Consider the following 19,824-nt stretch of genomic DNA (forward strand, 5'->3'; position numbering starts at 1 on the left):
CATCAATTTTACATAATTTTAAGTAAAAATTCCAGTCTAAGGGGGTTTGGAATTGTTTATTTTTACTAACTTATAACTTATTAATTTTTTGAAAATGAATAAGATGTTTGGGATTATTTTTAATGTGAGAGGAAAGTTTCATAAATTACACGTTTATAACTTATTAACTTATTGAAAAATTATAAGGAGTTAAAATAAGGAATCCCAAACAGCCCCTAAATTTAATTCTACCTATTCACATAAACTGGCTTAACCCAAAATAAAAATAATAATAATAATAAAACAACCCGACTAAGCAAAAAGATATTATTAATTTGATTTGGGCTAACAACCGAAAAGAGACCCTCGTTTGATACGTCATTTATCAACTAGACAGACAGCATCCGAGTCAACTGACAAGAACAAGAGAAGTTGTAAGATTACAAGTCAACGATATGAATCTCATAACTTTTGGTGTCTGGATTATAAGTTTATTCTCGTTGGTCATGTTGGCCGATTCAGCTCACGATTCGCTACTCGGATCAGCTCGCGTCGTGTTTCAGGTCCGTCCAATTTCCCCCAAATTCACCCTAACACGTCGTCCTTTTCATTATGGATCCTGTATTTGATTATTCTAGGGCTTAATTCCCAAATGTACCTATAATAATAATAATATGTTTTTTTTTATTATGCTTATTAGTTTCTCATTTAGGGTTAAATGTTTCATTTCGCTTCTTACTTTTATCTTTAAATGCATACTTACACTTTGACCAATCATAATGCCATCAACAATCCCCCGTGGCAGCGTAATCATTATAATAGATTTTTACTCGATTTCTCTCACCATAATGATTATGAACAAAATGGACAAACGTATTAGCGGAATCGAGTATAAATCAAATGTAAAATGAGTGTAAAATCTATGATGATTTCGCTTCTTTTTGGCTCGGAAAATCATAAAAGTAAGATGGGTCACGCCTTCTGACCAACCAAGAGTAGACATGTGGCACAAGTAGCCTAATTTTAGCCTACAAATGCAGTTTTTATCCTACAAGATGCACGGCAAGATGAGAGAACCTGGCTAAGCTTAGCCTGGCTACATGTGACACGTGTCTAACTCCTGGTTGGTCAAATGGTGGAGCCCAATGACTTTTTGTCAATTTTAGTGTCAAAAAACGTTGGCTAAGGCTTAGTCCCCTTAGCATACGTGGCAACTTCTAATTGACTATATTTTAAAATTTCTATGGTATTGTACTCATAGTTATTAAAAGCGTTCCGCTTTGGCGCCTAGGCGATTTTTTGGCGAAATCGGTGGTCCACCGCCTACCATAACTGAAGGCACTATTTTTGTAGGAAAGTCGGCAATTCCCTATTTTTGTTACTTTCTCTTTTTATCTTGAATTTATTTGATTTATCAACTTACCTAAAATTCATCATATTAACAAAATTAACTCTAACCTCTCTCTTCTCTCTTTATAATGAACTCTAATCTCTCTCTCTCTATCTCTATCTCTTTATAATGAACGACAATTGCTTTGCATATCACAAAAAAGCTAGAGCACGATTTTATAAATAACACAATATATGATGTTAGTATTTAGTTTGTCATCTTTACCATAATTTGAGATATAAAATAACAATAGTTATATAAGTATATATTAAATTTTAATATATACTTATATAACTGTTATTATTTTATATCTCAAATTATGGTAAAGATGACCAATACTATAAACTGTTTCAAGAATGAATCTTTGTTTTCCTATTAAGATGTTCTACTTTAGTCAAAATTTTGTTTTTTTAGTGTGCGCTTTTTTTTTTAAAAAATCGGGCGCTTTTGCGCTTTTATTCTGGGCGCTAGGCAAAGCCTCAACGCTTTCGAGCGCTTATCGAATTTGATAACTATGATTGTACTATTGCAGGCTAATAGTCAATGTATATTTTCGGAAAAAAATGGTCAAACATATCTATTTTGGTAAATTTCCTTATGTCCTAAGTTCTTGTTAAAATGTTATACACATTAAGAGCATTCTCATTCAACCCCTATTTTATGTGAGGGGTGTTTTAATAATTTAGAGAGTGATTTAGAGTGTTGTGAGTGAAGAGCTTTTATATTTTAGAAAACGTAGTGATTTTTTTGTATATTTGAAAAGCTACTGTTCACCCCCTATAATCTATACTATATATAATACATAACTCGTGGGCAAATTAAGTGATAGAACCCCAAAACTTAAACAAGAAATTAAAGGATAGTTGACCCGATTCGAGATGGGCTAGTCTCCGGTTAGCCGATTCGAGATGGCAATTCTCCAAATACAAGGTTAATAAACCCTAATATTTTTATATCATAAACATGGATATCCTATAAATCAGAACAATGGCATATATATAAACTTAATTGCCTAATAACCGCTGCATTTATTTATAAACCTTAGCCCTTCATCTTCTTACTACCCTTATTCCTCATTAACTGCATTGACCTATTTGATTTAGCCTCTTGACCCACCCATATTGAGCTGGGTATGTATCAATACATCCCGCCCGTACAATCGACTTGTCCTCAAGTCGAGAATCCGATATTTCTTGTACCAAGCGATTAGCCATTCAATTGTAGCTTGACCGGCTTCTTGGACCCGATAACAATCTGGAACTGATTGAAGGACCCAGAAATAACCTCGGATGGAACAAGATTGCTGATTGATATCACCATATTTAATTGTCGGAAGAGGCATATGTGTGTTATGATTACTAGTTGAAGCACAAAGAACCATTGCTTGTGACTTAATTCCACTCATGGTTGCTGACATTAGGTTGCACAGAACACCAGCCGTTTTGTTCTGTCCCTCTTCAAGTCTAGGTTGTTCTTCATAGACATGAAATTTTTTAACATACAAAGATTCAACATCAGAATGTTTCTGAACTTCCTCAGTGACATCGACACATATATCAAGGCTACTTAGTGTTACTTCTTGTTCAAACTTCTTTGAGCGGTTTCGTTTATCACAATTTTTTACCTTCAATTTAATACCTAAAGACTAATCTTCAATCTTCGATTGAACATCTGAAACATGTTCAGACAGATCTTCGGTCTTCGATTGAAGATATAAAACTTGCTCAAATCGATCTTCGTCAATGCTAGGGTTGTTGTCTGGGATTTTTTCGTTGACAAGATCTTGATTGTTGCACGGGAGACGTGTTCCAATCATCACGGATTTGATTTCTGCAACATCACCCCTCATTTGGGAGAATATGGCGTCGAGCTTGGAAACGATGGCTGCCAATTGGGCGGCGATTTGATCGGATGTAATACTGCTACCATTGTTACCTTCCTTCTGGTAATTCCGGGCATGCACCATCGTGATTCCCGGCAATGGAACCAAATGATAGAACCCCAAAACTTAAACAAGAAATTAAAGGATAGTTGACCCGATTCGAGATGGGCTAGTCTCCGGTTAGCCGATTCGAGATGGCAATTCTCCAAATACAAGGTTAATAAACCCTAATATTTTTATATCATAAACATGGATATCCTATAAACCAGAACAATGGCATATATATAAACTTAATTGCCTAATAACCGCTGCATTTATTTATAAACCTTAGCCCTTCATCTTCTTACTACCCTTATTCCTCATTAACTGCATTGACCTATTTGATTTAGCCTCTTGACCCACCCATATTGAGCTGGGTATGTATCATTAAGACACTTGGATTTTAAGTAAATTACAATTTAATTAGAAAATGGTACAACTTACATAGCATATTGAAGAAGGGTAAATTAGTAAACTTAAATTCTTTAAACATAGGTACAATATTGTCCCCTCAATTCTAATTAACTTTTGTAAATTTAAGTAATAGTTACAACATTAGCCCTTTAACTTTTAACTATATATTCTTTTTAATTTCACATTTAAACCAACTTTCACCCACGACTTTTAAACGGTCATAAATTTTTCATACGCTAATATTTTTTAAAAAACAGGCACCATAAAAATGAAAAGTTTATTCTCTTTAATTTGAGTATGATATCGCCTTAGTTTTTTTAGTTAAAAAAATTAACATTTACGTAGCGGTGTTTGTGATCCGGTTTTGATGGTTTTTAAATAAACAATTAGTAGTAGTTTATGTTCATGTAAACCGAAACCGAAACCGAACCATTAAAAATTGAAAACCAAACCTTTATCAACGGTCTGTGTTCCCGCTGCGTCGCGCGGGCACCCGTCTAGTTTTTTAATATATTTTGAAAGTGGTTGTGAGTGAAGGAAAGAGAAATGGTAATGATAAAGGTATAAAACGTATTATTTAATTGAAAATGAGAGAGAATGTAGTGTTTTAGTGTAATTTTCGATTTAGGGATAGGGAATAGCATAGTGATCAAATACGGTGGGCGCACTCAAGGTGCATAGGCCTCGCCTAGGGCGTAGGCGCACTCAAGGCACATAGGTCTCGCCTAGGGCGTAGGCGCAAGGCGAAAAAAAAGCTAGGGCATAAGGAAAAAAAAGCGCACTTAAATAAAAAATATAAATATTATATGTATATGAAAAATAATACTATTCTTCAAATAAAATAAACAAAAGCTATTATATAACATTTAATAGCATTTAATTAGTACCAAAAGTTCTAAAATAGTCAAAGATTCGAATGTAATTCCAAAACTTGAATAACAAAATGTATCAATATCATGCATTTGAGTATTTGACCTGTAACACCCTTGGCAAACACAACATCGTCCCACTCTTAGGCTATCCCACATCGGCCGTGGACAAGAGAGATCCTTGGTTCATAAGTAAATGTCCTACCTCTTTAATCACCAACGCGTTTTGGGCTTACTTGGCTGTAGAGCACATGAAAACTCCATGGTTGTTACTCCGGCCCCTCACACCACCAATATTGTCCGCTCTGCCCACGAAGAGCTCACGGATTTGTTTTTGGTTGCTTAGATGGAGACTTCCCAGGAGGTCACCCATCCTAGTATTACTTCCACCTAAGCACGCTTAACCGTGGAGTTTTCATGTGCTCTACAGCCAAGTAAGCCCAAAACGCGTTGGTGATTGAAAAGGCAGGACATTTACTTATGAACCAAGGATCTCTCTTGTCCACGGCCGATGTGGGATAGCCTAAGAGTGGGACGATGTGTTTGCCAAGGGTGTTACAAACAACCCCCCTTTGGACTCATCGTCCTCGATGAGGCATGTCCCATCATCCCGAACGGCACAAGAGTGGCTCTGATACCACCTGTAACATCCGGCCCCTCGCACCACCAATATTGTCCGCTCTGCCCACGAAGAGCTCACGGATTTGTTTTTGGTTGCTCAGATGGAGACTTCCCAGGAGGTTACCCATCCTAGTACTACTTCCACCTAAGCACGCTTAACCGTGGAGTTTTCATGTGCTCTACAGCCAAGTAAGCCCAAAACGCGTTGGTGATTGAAGAGGCAGAACATTTACTTATGAACCAGGATCTCTCTTGTCCACGGCCGATGTGGGATAGCCTAAGAGTGGGACGATGTTGTGTTTGCCAAGGGTGTTACATGACCTCTCCTAGATCTGAATTTCAATAGCATTCCTTGTGTTTCATTTGCTTGCCTTTTATCTTCTCATGTTCTTGGCATAGACAATGCCGAAGTGCTCGCCTAGGAACTAGAAGCACATTTATTGATCCTGGAATATGGGCCTAGGCGCAAGAAGCGAGGGCTTTTAATAACTATGGGGAATAAGATGGGAATGCTAACATATCCCTTTGTTTAATCAGTTTATTGGTTTATCAGTTGATGATAGTTATGCTCTAATACGTTCATTGAAAATGTTTATCAAAAGGTAATCTCTACATAGACTACATAGGTTTTACTACACAAAAATATTGAGACTGAATAATTTCCGTGATGATAGTTATGCTCTATGTATTCACTGAAAATGTTTTTCTAATGTTAATTGACATGGATTATTACCAATTTATGAATGCAGACAAATTACGGGGACATTGAGTTCGGTTTTTACCCTAGCGTGGCTCCAATAACAGTGGAGCACATTTACAAACTTGTTCGTTTGGGATGCTATAATACAAATCACTTCTTTCGGGTAAGTTTTAGAACTCAGAAGTAATAGGTAAGTTAATTTATCTGTTATGAATATGTGAGAATGGACACAGGTGGATAAGGGGTTTGTTGCACAAGTTGCTGATGTGGCGGGTGGGAGAACCGCTCCAATGAATGACGAACAGAGGAAAGAAGCTGGTAAAACAATTAAAGGTGAATTTAGTGATGTTAAACATGTAAGAGGAATTCTTTCTATGGGAAGGTAAATATTATTATTATTATTATTATTTATTGTTGTTGCTGTTATATAAAGTCAAATAATCACCTTTTAAATCATTAACATAGTTACATAAATTGAGTGTAGGTATTCGGATCCAGATAGTGCTCAATCCTCATTTTCAATACTTCTTGGAAATGCTCCACATCTTGACCATGAGGTTTGTTTGTTTAACATTTTTATAAAACTATGCAAATGGTTTTTTTGGATATTTTTTTAGTGGTAATTATTTTGATCAGTATGCAATATTCGGTAAAGTTACCAAAGGCGACGAGACGCTGAAGAAGCTTGAGGAATTACCCACTCGCCAAGAAGGGATATTTGTTATGGTACAGTTTTTTTGTAACCTTTTTTCGGAGGGGTAACTTTACACAATAGTAACCAAGTGTTCTACTAAAGTCCAACCAAAGTTTTTTTCTCTCTAAAGTCACCCAACGTGCATAAGGTGTTCCAATCATATATATACTTTTCGTTACAAATGTTTAAACTTTTTGAATTGTTGAGGCAAATGAAACACAAGTGAGTCTTGGTTACTATTTGTTGATTATTATGTTTTTAAGCTTGACTTAAATTTAGCAATTATGAAACTTGGTTATTATTTAGTGAATCTTCTTTAATCATGATTACCTCCTACTTCAAGTTTATCACTTAATATTAAACAAAGATTTATATATGTTTCATTTTACTCACTTAATTTTAAAAAATATAAATATTTTTTTTAAAAAATTATACAGCATTGTAACTAACTCCTAATGAAAGTTGAGTGACTTTAGAGTAAAGAATGAATTGATTTGGGCAAAAATAAATTGTGTATGGGTTAATTTAGGTCATCTCTAATCAGTCAACGGGTCAATTTGGATCTACTTATATTAGTCAACAGGTCAAAACGTGTAACTATTTAAACTTGTTAAATTAAAAGGGTCCAAATGGATTACCACTACCCATGACATCGTTGGTCTTCACCACCTACTCATTTTTGCCGACACCATCACCTCCGCCAGTAGCCATCATAATAAAAATAATGCAGGCGAACCTATTTTGGTACTTTTTGCTATAACAACTCATTTCAAACCGACTCCATTTTTTTGCTAGCTCCCATTTTGACCCAAACCAAATTGATGTTGAAAGTGACCCGTTTTGACCGGAACTCATTTTGGTCAGACCCCATATTGAACCCAACCTGTTTGACCCAAGCCCGCCCATCCGCCTAGTTTGCCAGACCTACTTTAGAGGGACAAAAACACTGTGTGACTTTACTGGAATACTTGTTTACTACTAGGTGAAGTTTTCCTGATCTCATCATGTTGAACATGTGACTAAAATGTTATGTTTTATAAAACACACACATTTTAAATTCTTTTTAGTTTCTAAGGCTTTCCGTTATATTTAACAGTGATTGATCAACCTCTCTGTTTTTTGTTAACTTTTCTCCCGGTTCAGCCAATCGACCGCATAACGATTCTGTCAACATACTACTATGGTGAGTAGTTTTGCTTGTTTTTACTTCTTAATATCTTCTTAATATCAAAATCAGATATACATATTGTTGGTACTGATTTGGGCCCACAAAAATCCTCTGTTTTTTATTGTATGGTTATTTCATATATATATGTGAAATATGTATTTTCCAGCAAAAAAAATGGTAACTTGACCACCTTTATTAGTGAAATAACATGTTAATGCTCATAAAGGGCACTTGTGAGGACCAACATTAGATTTTTTGTACAACAAAGAGAGAAAAATATGATTCAAACAAAAAATTAATTAACCAAATAGTTCAATAATTCAGAGTTCGGTTAATTCTAGCTGATAGTTAATAGTTTTATAATTATATTACAGATACAGAAATGGAGACTTGTCAAGAGGATAAATCAATACTTAAGCGGAGACTTGCAGCTTCTGCTGTTGAGATTGAAAGACAGGTAACACTTTCTACATTTCAAATAAATACTTTTAAATGGAAAATAACTAATTGTTTTTATTGTTGCAGAGGATGAAATGCTTCCCGTGACGAGAAATAGGTATTAAAGAAGCAACAAGTTATCGTATTAATTTTGAAACCGACAGGGAGTTAAAGCTCGTTATTTTGCAGGAAATAAAGAATGTATAAATGTCGAATTACTTGCAACATCAACTGTTTGTAGATGGTCAATGTGGCCCCGGTTTCATTGACCCGTCGAGACAACCCAACCATACTTGTAATAGACACTCCCATGTGCAGATCACATGCTTAGGGTACACTAGAGCTTTTATTAATGGCTGCTTTGAATGCAGACACATGTGGATTGGGTTTGTTTGTTATGCTAATAGACAAGAATGAGGTGATGGTTCTTGCGTGTCAATGTCATGTGTGTCGTCCCCGTTTCTCAATTGACACTATTTTTAGGTTTTCGGTTTAATCACAAACAAAAATAATCTGACAGATGTCTATTCGGGTTTAGCTCCCCACCTTGCACCAAGAATTATGCTGTCTTTTATAAAAAATATATATAAAGATTTTGACTTTTCATTCTCAAGTGGTCAAATCTTTGCAAATAAGCATCAAGAATTGTCTTGTGTGGGAAACGATTTGACCTTTTCCTATACATATGGTCTAACGTCACATTGCCAATGTCATGTGTTTTGGAGTATGGTTTTCTTTCAACAAACAAACTGAGAATCGTAATTTGGATTTTGTTGGAAAAGATTTGACACTTTTTTCTCTGCAAATGGTCAAAGATGAATACAAAAAAAATAATTTTACAGAGACAAATGTATGCAAATTTAATGGGGGTGGTGCGTATGGGAGAATGGCCCTAGTGACAGCATATGGGCAAATTAGGAACACATCACATGGTTGAAAATTAGGTTTTGACCTTTGTCTCATTTGACCATTGCTTCTTTTAACCGCTCCTTTAGGTGCAAGAGGATAAGGTGTGGTCGTCTTTTGGACACATAGGGAGCAACTACATGTAAGTTACTACATGGGTGGTTGGAAATATTATCAAGAATCAACAACATTAAAATATATTAAGCGTGTAACCTTTTTTAACTAGATCTTCTAAGTAGAGATCAAGGTGATTAGGTCATGTGTTTAGGGGTGTCATTTTGAAGGATTACAAGCTGATTTTTTTCTCTCTGTTAATCGTAAGTTGTCTTTTCTTCTCACAATAAGTTTTTAGATGTAATGAAGGAATCACCCGGACTAAGAGAGCGAGAACGGACTATTTTGTTTCTCCACCACTACCACTACAACATCCTATCTCTCGGGTCAACTAGTATTACCCTCTTTATCAACTCGGACTTCACGAATTTGTTTTTGTTTGCATGGATGGAGACTCCTCGGTAAGTCACACATAAATGGATTACTCAAGCATGCTAACTATGGAGTTCTCCTCCCATCAACATGATGTATGATTTGTCAAAGATGTCAAAATCACCCCCCCCCCCCTCCCCCCTTTTTTTTCTTGTTGGGACTCACCATCTCAACATAACACAATTTGTGATATTTAGCTCTCATACCAACGCTTTGCTTTTCCTACCAAGAGCTCATATATTTTTTTTGATTACATGAATGAAGACTTCCTAGATGGTCACTTATCCATGGATTACCCATCAAACATGGTTAAATGTCGAATTCTCTCCATATCCATTGATATTGTGTCTCAAAACACATTGGTAAGATTTGAGGCGATGCATTTTTTGTGGCTTCGGAATCTCTACCATAATGAGAACATAGTATAAAGTTAATTGACTAAGGTGTTACAAATACCTTCTTGAGAGTCATCGTCTCGGTGAGGTTTGCTCCACCATCATAAACATAACAAAAACACGAGTGTTTTTTATACTATTTGTAACATTTGACTTATCATACAAACCAATGTTGTCTGTTTTTCTTATTTACAACTCATTTGTTTTTGTTTCCTGAGTGGAAACTTTTCATGAGGTTATCCATTTATAGATTACACTCTCAATTGCGCATGTTTAATTGTGGAGTTCTCTCATTGACAACCTTTGCATAAAAAAACATGGTTGATATTTGAGGTGAGACATTTCCTTATGACCCGATATCACTCATATGAACATAACAAAACGGAAAGATGAGTGATTTGTCTAAAGTGTCACGACCACAATTGATGATGTCACTACCACACGCACCAACGTAGAGAATCGAGTAACCTAGGGTTTGCGACCCGTTTTGGGCTCAAACTAAACTAAAATTGATTTTTAATTTTTGAGTTTTTGAAAACTTTGATTTGTATTTTGGTGTTCGGTTTGGTTTCGCTTTTATGTTTTCCATTTGGCCTAAAAATTTTGTGCTGAATAAAAATTGGCCAAAAATAATAATTTGGGCTAAATCTATTTCGTAATTAGTATTTAAATGATTATTATTATGTATATGGGATAAAGTATTTTGGTCACACTACCAATTAAATTTCTACAAATTACTAAAGTTTTAAAATAAACAATGAAAGTTTGGTTCGGTTTTTATTACATGTAAGACCAACGTCAAATCGAAAGTTCGGTTGTAGCGAACAGAATAACAAACTGTCGGTTTTTGTTTTGATTTGTTTATATTCTTATATAAAAATAAAATAAGTTTTTCCGGTTTAATATACATAGCTAGCTGTTGCTACTATGTTAATATACATAAAAGTCACTTAAAAAGGATAAAAGACTTATATTTGATGGCACGACAAACTATTTTAAGCACTAAATCCAGATTTTACTTTGTTTCGTTTTTCAAATTCTTTGAATTTTCCTTTTAAATTCTTTGTAATTATCAAACCACATTAATATTAATAATAATAATAATAGTAATATGTTTCATTGTCCATTGTTGTTTTAGTTTTTTGATTAAAACATGACAGTATGGTTTTAGTTGAACAATTCAATTACCAGGAGACAAGGGGGGCTACGATATTTGACATGTAGTAATTAAAGATTATCATGTGAACCATACATAATATTATTAACGTGTTCTCTTAGTCACAGATCACTATGAATAAAACCAAAATTTTAAATTAATTTTTTTTTGAAAGAGTATATTTGTCTAATAATAATAATAATAATAGGTCAAGTTATTCTACAAAGGGTAATAAAAATGAGAAGTTTGAGAAGCCATAAATAATTGACATGTGTCAAGTGAGGACCAAAGGAAAAAATGTATAAAGGTAATTGTACATATTTTCTCTCCGCATATGCAAGACACATGTTAATACCATAATCATTTTAGAACGTTTATAACATTTTCGTTTGATATATATATATATATATATATTTTAAATTCATCATAATAACAAACGTTTTTTTATCTTTAATATGAGTATGATTTTTGTTATATAAAATTTAAAACAAAAATCACGTCATTGTGTCTTTTCGCACACCATTGTGCCTTTTTTCGCTTATCATTATGTCTTTTTTCGTCATTGTGTCTTTTCGCTTATAATTGTGCATTTTTTCGTCATTGTGACTTTTCGCACACCATTGTGTCTTTTCGCTTATAATTGTGTCTTTTTTCGTCATTGTGTCTTTTTTCTTCATTGTGTCTTTTCGCACACCATTGTGTCTTTTCGCTTATCATTGTGTCTTTTTTCGTCATTGTGTCATTTCGCACACCATTGTGTCTTTTCGCTTATCATTGTGTCTTTTTTCGTCATTGTGTCATTTCACACACCATTGTGTCTTTTCGCTTATCATTGTGTCTTTTTTCGTCATTGTGTCATTTCGCACACCATTGTGTCTTTTTTCGTCAGTGTGTCTTTTCGTACACCATTGTGTCTTTTCGCTTATAATTGTGTCTTTTTAAGTCATTGTGTCTTTTAACACACCATTGTGTCTTTTCGCACACCATTGTGTCTTTTCGCTTATCATTGTGTCTTTTTTCGTCATTGTGTCTTTTCGTACAGCATTGTGTCTTTTCGCTTATCATTGTGTCTTTTTTCGTCATTGTGTCTTTTAGCACACCATTGTATCTTTTTTCGCCATTGTGTCTTTTCGCACACCATTGTGTCTTTTTTCGCCGTTAATACATGCTACACAATAACTTGAAACGTAAAACACAATGGTGAATACGTATAAAACAATGACCTAAAACGTAAGACACAATGGCGAATACGTATAACACAATGGCCTAAAACGTAACACATAATGGTGAATATATATAACATAATGACTTGAAATGTAAAACACAATGGAAACAACATATTACACAATGACACAATGAACAACAAAAAAACGCAATTAAAAAACCCATTAATTTTTTTTATTTTTATATAACAATATGATACTCATATTAAAGATAAAAAAACTCTTATTATAATGGTGAATTTTAAAAAAAAAATAATGTCGTATGAAAAAGTTATGGACATTTTAAAATGATGTGGGAATTGGCATGTGCCTTGCATGTGGAGAGATAAAGTCAACAAAGGTGGGTTATTACCTTAATGCCCTTTTCATCAATTTTTATTTATTAAATCAATCTCAACCCTTCAAATGTAAGATCAATGGACTGAATTCCTTCTCACCATTCTCATTTTTGTTGTCCTTTGTATATTAACTTCACCCATAATAAACAACCTCAAACTTGTTATCAGTTTTAGATAAACTCTTTATTGTCAATAAACGTAGTTACAAAGACAAATTTCTCAATGAAAACACGAGTTTACCAATCATCTATAAACATGTTGTATCATCAACCGATATTACTAGCCAGTGAACATATGCGATTAAGCATTGATGTACCGTTTTTTACTAAATGCATACATACAAAATATACTATGAGAAACACATATTTTGTTAATTATTTAACAAGACATTTTATGCAAAAGAAAATTAATATAAGAGAAAATGTGAGGAAAAAATTAGCTTGGTTTTTATTGTGGTGGTATATATATATGTGTTTAGTGACACAATTGTTTTTTCAGCATTCTTTGATCAATATCCAGAGCCGGCTCAACGAATACGGAGGCTAAATCAAAACAAAATTTTGTGGTCTTTTCATGACAATTTGTTAAGAAAGAAAAAATTGCTTACTATAAGTTAGTTTTGAACTCATAACCTATACTTTAGTAAAACCAAGTCTGCCACCATATCAATACATTACTTTGAGTTTACTTTACCTATTATAATATATCAATATATAATGTTTTTTTAGACCTAAAGACCTTAATTAAGCGTGAGTTTAAAACCTTAACTTGTTTTCGCTGTCCCACAAACCACCCCTATCAATATCAAATGAGAGTTTTAAGAGATGTAACAAATTTGGTTTTCATATTTTGAAGGATAACCTTTTGTCCTTTTCCATTTAGAAAGTTAAATTTGCTCTCAAGACAAGATTGACTAAATAAATTGCAAATCTTTCATTTATTTGGGGCTAAGTTAGAAGGTTCGTTTTTCTAATTATGGGAAAGAAGATACTTATTAATATGATTATTAATATGAATGGTCAAGTTATTATACAAAGAAGAACAAAAAATATAAATTCAAAAATAAAAAGAATTTATAGTCATACAAAAAAAATCCTTAAAAACATAAATAAATAAATAAATAATCATAACTCAAAATTTAATAAAAAAATGAAAAAAATAAAAACACAAAAATGTTTCCACCATCTTTCTCGTTCTCATAAATAAATTAAAAAAATGGTAAGCGAAAAGTCGTTGTGTATTTTGTTTATCATTGTGTTTTGTGTCTATATCCGTCATTGATTGTGTCATTTTTCCTTAACATTTTGTCTTTTTTTATACTGTGTTATAATACTCAACATTGTACTATATTTTGTTCGACATTGTGTTATATTTTGCGATCTATTGTGTATTTTTTTAATTATAATTATGTCTTTTGTTTATTTTCGTCATTGTGTGTTTGATCTCGGCATTGTCTTTTCGTCATTTTTTTTATTATTTTGTATATTTTAGTATATTTTTTTGAACAGGAATGATGACGGAAACATTTTAGTTTTTTAATTTTTTTCGTATTTTATTTATATATTGAATTCTGATTTTTTTATTATAATTTTTTATTTCATTTTTAAGAGGTTTTTTGTGTGATCACACTTCTCATTTTTGTCTCATTTTATATTTTAACTTCACTCTTAATACGAGTACGTATGAGGCCGTGTCTATTCGAAGAAACTTAGTAACATTAGAAAACTTTGCAATATGATAAAATATAAATGTTATTCGCTATGACAAATTGGGAAAAAAAAAGAAAAACTACACAACAAATTTTTTATATACTTTGAGAACGTATCAGCTATTATACAACAACAAAATCAATTTTAATAATTAATCTTCTGGTTTGAAAATGTACATGACACAAGAGATCTTTTTTTGCTAAAATTGTTTATGAGTGGTATTCAAAGATTTTTGAGTCTCTATGAACCCAACTTTTGACACGAGTGGCTTCTGATTCAACATGAGCCTCTCAGACCAAACACGTCTAACACTTCAGTAGGCTCTCTCGTTCAATCTTTGGACCCTCACAAAGTGTATATATATATATATATATCATTAAATCTCCACATTGCACCTATTACCTAACTCCTAAGCCACATGCATGTGCAAGTTTGAGGGTGTTTGCACCCTAGCTTTGTGACGACCCCCGCTTATTATTCCTTGGCCAAGGAAACAATACCTAAAGGCACTTATCTGCCCACTACAATGTGACAGGATCTCACTCACATTTTTTCTTCCCATTTCCAAAGGTTTAAACCTTTCAGACACATTTCTAACCTTCAGTGTTTCAATTCACTCATCCTATAAGCTTTGTTTTGGGCACAATTTAGTTCGTTACAAAGCTCTCAATTAGTCAAACGAAGACACTGATAATATACTAAAATATAATTATATATTTGTGTCGAACTTAAGTGGAAGCACAATTTTTCCTTTATAAAATAAACTAATTTTTGTTGCTTTTAAAGCTTCTTATAAGTGTATCGGTCGCATTATAACACTATCTCAACTATAATTAATACATAAAGTTTTTTTAATACGACTAACTCACACACCCACCAATTCTATTTCTAAATCTATGTCATTGTCAAATATGAGACTCAAACCTTCAACTCCATGAGAAGGAACACCCATAATACCTTAAAGCTAGAAGCCAAATGATATTATCAACTTATTAAGTAACGGGTATATATGTCGCATCTTATATCATCTCCTCCTAATTAAGCATACGAGCAAAGCTTATATATCGTTATATAAATTGAAGTTACAGTTTTTATTAGTTAAATACTTTTATGTCGACACTGGGACACATGAGAGACCTACATAAGTAGACACCCTAATTTAATGTGTTTTGTTTGGTGTCAAAATAGATTCATGCATTCAGTATAGTCTAATTGTTTTAAACCTCAATAATAAGGAGACAACTTCACATATGTGCCCCTACATATGGCATCTGGAGGCCTTAAACTACAAACCTAATACATTAATTATTGGATCTTAATTCTGACAACATAACCGAGCCCCATGTCTTTAATTTCAAGGTTATGACCACTTCAAGATGTTAGATTAAAGGTTACTCCCCCTACCAAACATTTTGGTATGTTTATGGTTCTTGGCGGGCAATTGTCTCCAATTTGAGTTTGATATTTGTGTATATTAGCAAAATATCGAGTATACTTAACTAGCGAATACGCCATTACCACTTTAGTAGGGTCAACAAATTCTTCTTAGGGTTTCCTTCGGGGGACTCTAGTTTCAAATCTCGGCTCATGTGCATGCTTTGATGTAGGCAACACCACTGTAAAGAGGATTTAAACTTGGGTAGTGACTTATGACAAGTGTTATGACCATTAGAGAGACACTGCTGTCACTACGACAAAAGAACTTAGTTAGCGAATACTATTAAGTCGAAGGCATATTCTTATATTAAGACTTTTTTTACGAATCATGCAGTTTCATGTACATTTTCATGTCAATTTAATTTGCGTATATGTTCTCACTCTAATACCAAAACTATCAAATAAATACAAAAATATATATTATAATTAGCTTTTATTAATTATTTGTAAATTTTCAGGTATTGAAAATAATTTATTTGCAAAATAAAATAGAATAAAATAAAATGAATAAGTTAATTTACATAAACTAAAATATCTTTTTTAAACTCTTAAAATCATAATGCATGTATGGAGCCCCCCTCTCCCACTTTTCAAATCTCCCTATTTAAACGCCAAGCAAGGTTCACATCTTTCTCCATGCAAACTTTGTCTTCAAACATTAACCTCCAAAACATCCTTCTAACTAATTAGTCTTTCTTTTCCTCCAACAAATTCGCAATGTCGAGCCGAAGATCTCGTTCACGCCAAGCCGGAGTATCAACAATCAATGACGCGCAGATGGCGGAACTTATTTCCAAGCTACAACAACTTATTCCCCATGGCATTAATCAAACCAAGAGTTCGAGGGTAACATATTTATAACCTTAATTTCTTTATTACTTTCTTGACTTTTCATACTGTACTTCATAAAGGTTTATGTGATAAGTGTCATCAACCAAAGTACATGAACCCCCACTTGCATAAAGTACCAAAACCCATTGTCCATTGCGGGTTCAAAAGAGCAACTCATATCTACATTGCAGTTTCAAGCTGATGAATTGGGTTGTTGTGTGGTTTTCCTTTGCCTTTTTTGTAGATAAGTTGTGTAATATGGTTCACACACTTGCATTAAATTCTTGTGGTGCACCTAACCCAAGTAGTTAACCTCCTGAGTGCATGTGACTGTGTTGGACTCATTCAACCACATATTAATAATATGATATTATGTCCATTTGTTGTGTGTTATACTGATTCTCTCTCACAAGTGTGTGTTAGTTTCAATAAAACAAAACTATACTCATAGGTTTAAGGTATCCTAACTATACATTAAATATATAGTACATACATTTTGTAACTTCACCAGAAGAATCGTACATGAGAATGTTTTTTCCTTTAAATATCTTTCTTTAACTTTTATTTCAAAATGCATTAGTGAAAGAATAGTGAAGAATTAAAATAATGATGATAAATGTTATTTTCTGTATTTTGAATAAGTACTCCTGAAAACAAGATAATTGTATATTTATTCAAATAAGAAGTAAATTTATTTATATAATAATTTATTTACGCTGAAAGACAATCTTGAAGTAAATTTATTTATATAATAATGAAAGCATATTCAAATATATACACCAAAAGACAATCTTAATTGAAACGAGTTAAAAAGGAAAGTTAAAGAGGTCAGGTGAAAGAGTTAAATTAATTAGTATAGTTAATTATTAATAGCTTGAATGTTTAGAGTGTAAGTTTGTTAAGTTATATATTTGTCTTATTAGTTATTAGTCTAAAAAGTAGGAGCTTGAGTACTCCTGAAAACAAATTTCTTGTTCTTGAGCCTAATTTCTAACAAAAGAAACTAGTTCTGACGTACGTATTAAACTATTAGCAAACTTAATTAGTGAATGTGCTAATTGTTGTTTAATATTTTGGACTAATTAATTATTAGCTAGCAATATTGTAATAATGTATTAACTTATTTTCTCGGATGTATGTATAGGTTTCAGCTTCAAAGGTGTTGCAGGAAACATGCAATTACATTAGAAGCTTGCACAGAGAAGTTGATGACTTGAGTGAAAAATTATCAGAGCTTTTGAACTCTACCGACACTGACAGTGCTCAAGCAGCCATCATTAGGAGCTTATTTATGTGACTATATGCATCAAGTAATTGATTAATGGAGCTAATTAGCTTTTAAATATGTCTTAGTTGATAATTGATCAGTTGATCGATATGCATTTCGATCTTCTTGATTTTTACTTCTAGGGTTTCTTAATGTGTACGTATCACTTTTATCATGTTATATTTATATATAGATACATATGTATTTTAGGATGTTTTTCTCAAGGGCTTTCTTGCCATGTACGTAGTTAATTTCCATCTTTTGGATTGGATGTTCAATATATATGTATGATTATGTTCGGATAAGAATCATACGTTTTTAAATATTCAATGTTTCAATACATATAGTTTATATGTTATTTCACAGTTATGAAACTTCTGTTAAATGCTAGCTATTGATTTTTGTTTTGTTTTTAAACTAAGTGACTTAAATAATAAAGATTGAGTGTTTAGCCAATTTCAAGTTTGTTCATGTCTTTTATTTGCTTACAAATGAGTACCAAGTGCTTTATTAATTCCACTCACAAACAACTAAAATAATTAAAAGAAACCACATATTACATATTAATTGGCACGCTTTTTGCATTTATTTGCATGCGAATGATCCATGCTATTTCATTTAACTGGACCACATGGCGTCGATTCACACATCATGTGAACCATCATAAACACGCTCATACAAATTGATGGATCGTATTATATATATAAAAACATCATCAAATACATTTTATTTTTAACATAAAAACAATAAGAAACAATTTGCTATTATTATTAGGTTTATCTTTATCGTTTTTTTTTGTTATTTTTCGTTTGTATTTGCTAATTTTTAATTATGAGACATTATAAGTATTTGCTTATTTATATTTTGTTGTTATTATGAAATTGTCTTCTTTTGCTTATTAAGTATATGCTGGTATTATTTGGTTATTGATTTTGATTCTTTTGGTGTAATTTATAGGTTTTTTTGTTGTTATTATAAATCATTGTTTTTGTAGATTAATATTGTAGTTAGCATTGTTTCTTACGTTCTCATTTTTTTATACATTAGTATTATTTACTACGTTATCATGTTAAGATCAATATGCAAACAAACCTTCCTATATATATATATATATATTTGTGTGTGTGCGCGCGCGCATGCATGTATATTAACAAGTATTTTTGTAGTTACATCTTTTAACCTTTCATATTCATCTTTTTGAAGTTTACGATTGTGAGGTAAAATAGTGATGTGAACCTAACTAACCAATAAGCGTAAGACTATTTTCTTTTACTTGCTATGGTTATTAATTACTTGCTTAAATTTCTAAATGTTAATAATATATATATATATATATATATATATATATATATATATATATATATATATATATATGGATTAGGATCATGAGAGAATTTTTTTAAAATCGAGAATCATGAGAACCATTTTGAACCAAAAAAACCAAAAAATAAAAAAAATCATAAAATAATAATAACACAAAAATGAAAAAAGTAAAACAAAAAAAATTCTTATTTTAACATCCCGGTTTCATAAAAAAAAACTCGGTTTAGCTAAATTATATACACATATGTATAATATATACATATATGTACATTTACATGTTTTTTTATACACATGTGTATAATTTAAGATAAATGATACTGTACATATGTGTATATTACGTAATTAAAGATTAAATAAAATTATGCATATGTATATAATACGACGTTTTTTTTGTTTTTTTAATGAAACCGGAATGAAATAAAATTTTTGGTTTTTTTACCTTTTTAAAATTTTTGTTATTTTTTGTCTTATGATTTTTTTAAATGTGTTTTTAGTGGTTAAAAATGATTCTCAAAGTTCTTAATTTGCAAAGGGTTCTCTTAGGATCCTTACATATATA

At 32.3% G+C, this 19,824-nt stretch overlaps 2 protein-coding genes across 3 annotated transcripts; both read left to right on the top strand.

The window, feature by feature from the left end:
- Window positions 1-385: 385 nt before the first annotated feature.
- LOC143620565 (peptidyl-prolyl cis-trans isomerase CYP23-like) lies at window positions 386-8,616 on the top strand. Of its 2 annotated transcripts, XM_077092235.1 has the most exons (9): window positions 386-542; window positions 5,944-6,057; window positions 6,128-6,276; window positions 6,379-6,451; window positions 6,531-6,620; window positions 7,732-7,771; window positions 8,131-8,213; window positions 8,282-8,312; window positions 8,384-8,616. In XM_077092235.1, exons 1-8 carry the CDS (start codon window positions 435-437, stop codon window positions 8,300-8,302), a joined length of 678 nt encoding a protein of 225 aa, XP_076948350.1. In that variant the 5' UTR covers window positions 386-434; the 3' UTR covers window positions 8,303-8,312; window positions 8,384-8,616. The 2 variants fall into 2 exon arrangements, with proteins under 2 accessions (XP_076948350.1, XP_076948349.1); XM_077092234.1 differs by having other exon boundaries at window positions 8,282-8,616.
- Window positions 8,617-16,366: 7,750 nt separating this feature from the next.
- Window positions 16,367-18,238, top strand: LOC143620566 (transcription factor ILI6-like). The gene is made up of 2 exons (XM_077092236.1): window positions 16,367-16,690; window positions 17,820-18,238. The coding sequence occupies exons 1-2, from the start codon at window positions 16,562-16,564 to the stop codon at window positions 17,970-17,972; spliced, it is 282 nt and encodes a 93-aa protein (XP_076948351.1). The 5' UTR covers window positions 16,367-16,561; the 3' UTR covers window positions 17,973-18,238.
- Window positions 18,239-19,824: the final 1,586 nt, after the last annotated feature.

The sequence above is a fragment of the Bidens hawaiensis genome, unplaced genomic scaffold, assembly GCF_021521415.1.
Source record: "Bidens hawaiensis isolate Kalapana, Puna unplaced genomic scaffold, B.hawaiensis_p1.1 tig00002617_1, whole genome shotgun sequence".
Taxonomy (NCBI): domain Eukaryota; kingdom Viridiplantae; phylum Streptophyta; class Magnoliopsida; order Asterales; family Asteraceae; genus Bidens; species Bidens hawaiensis.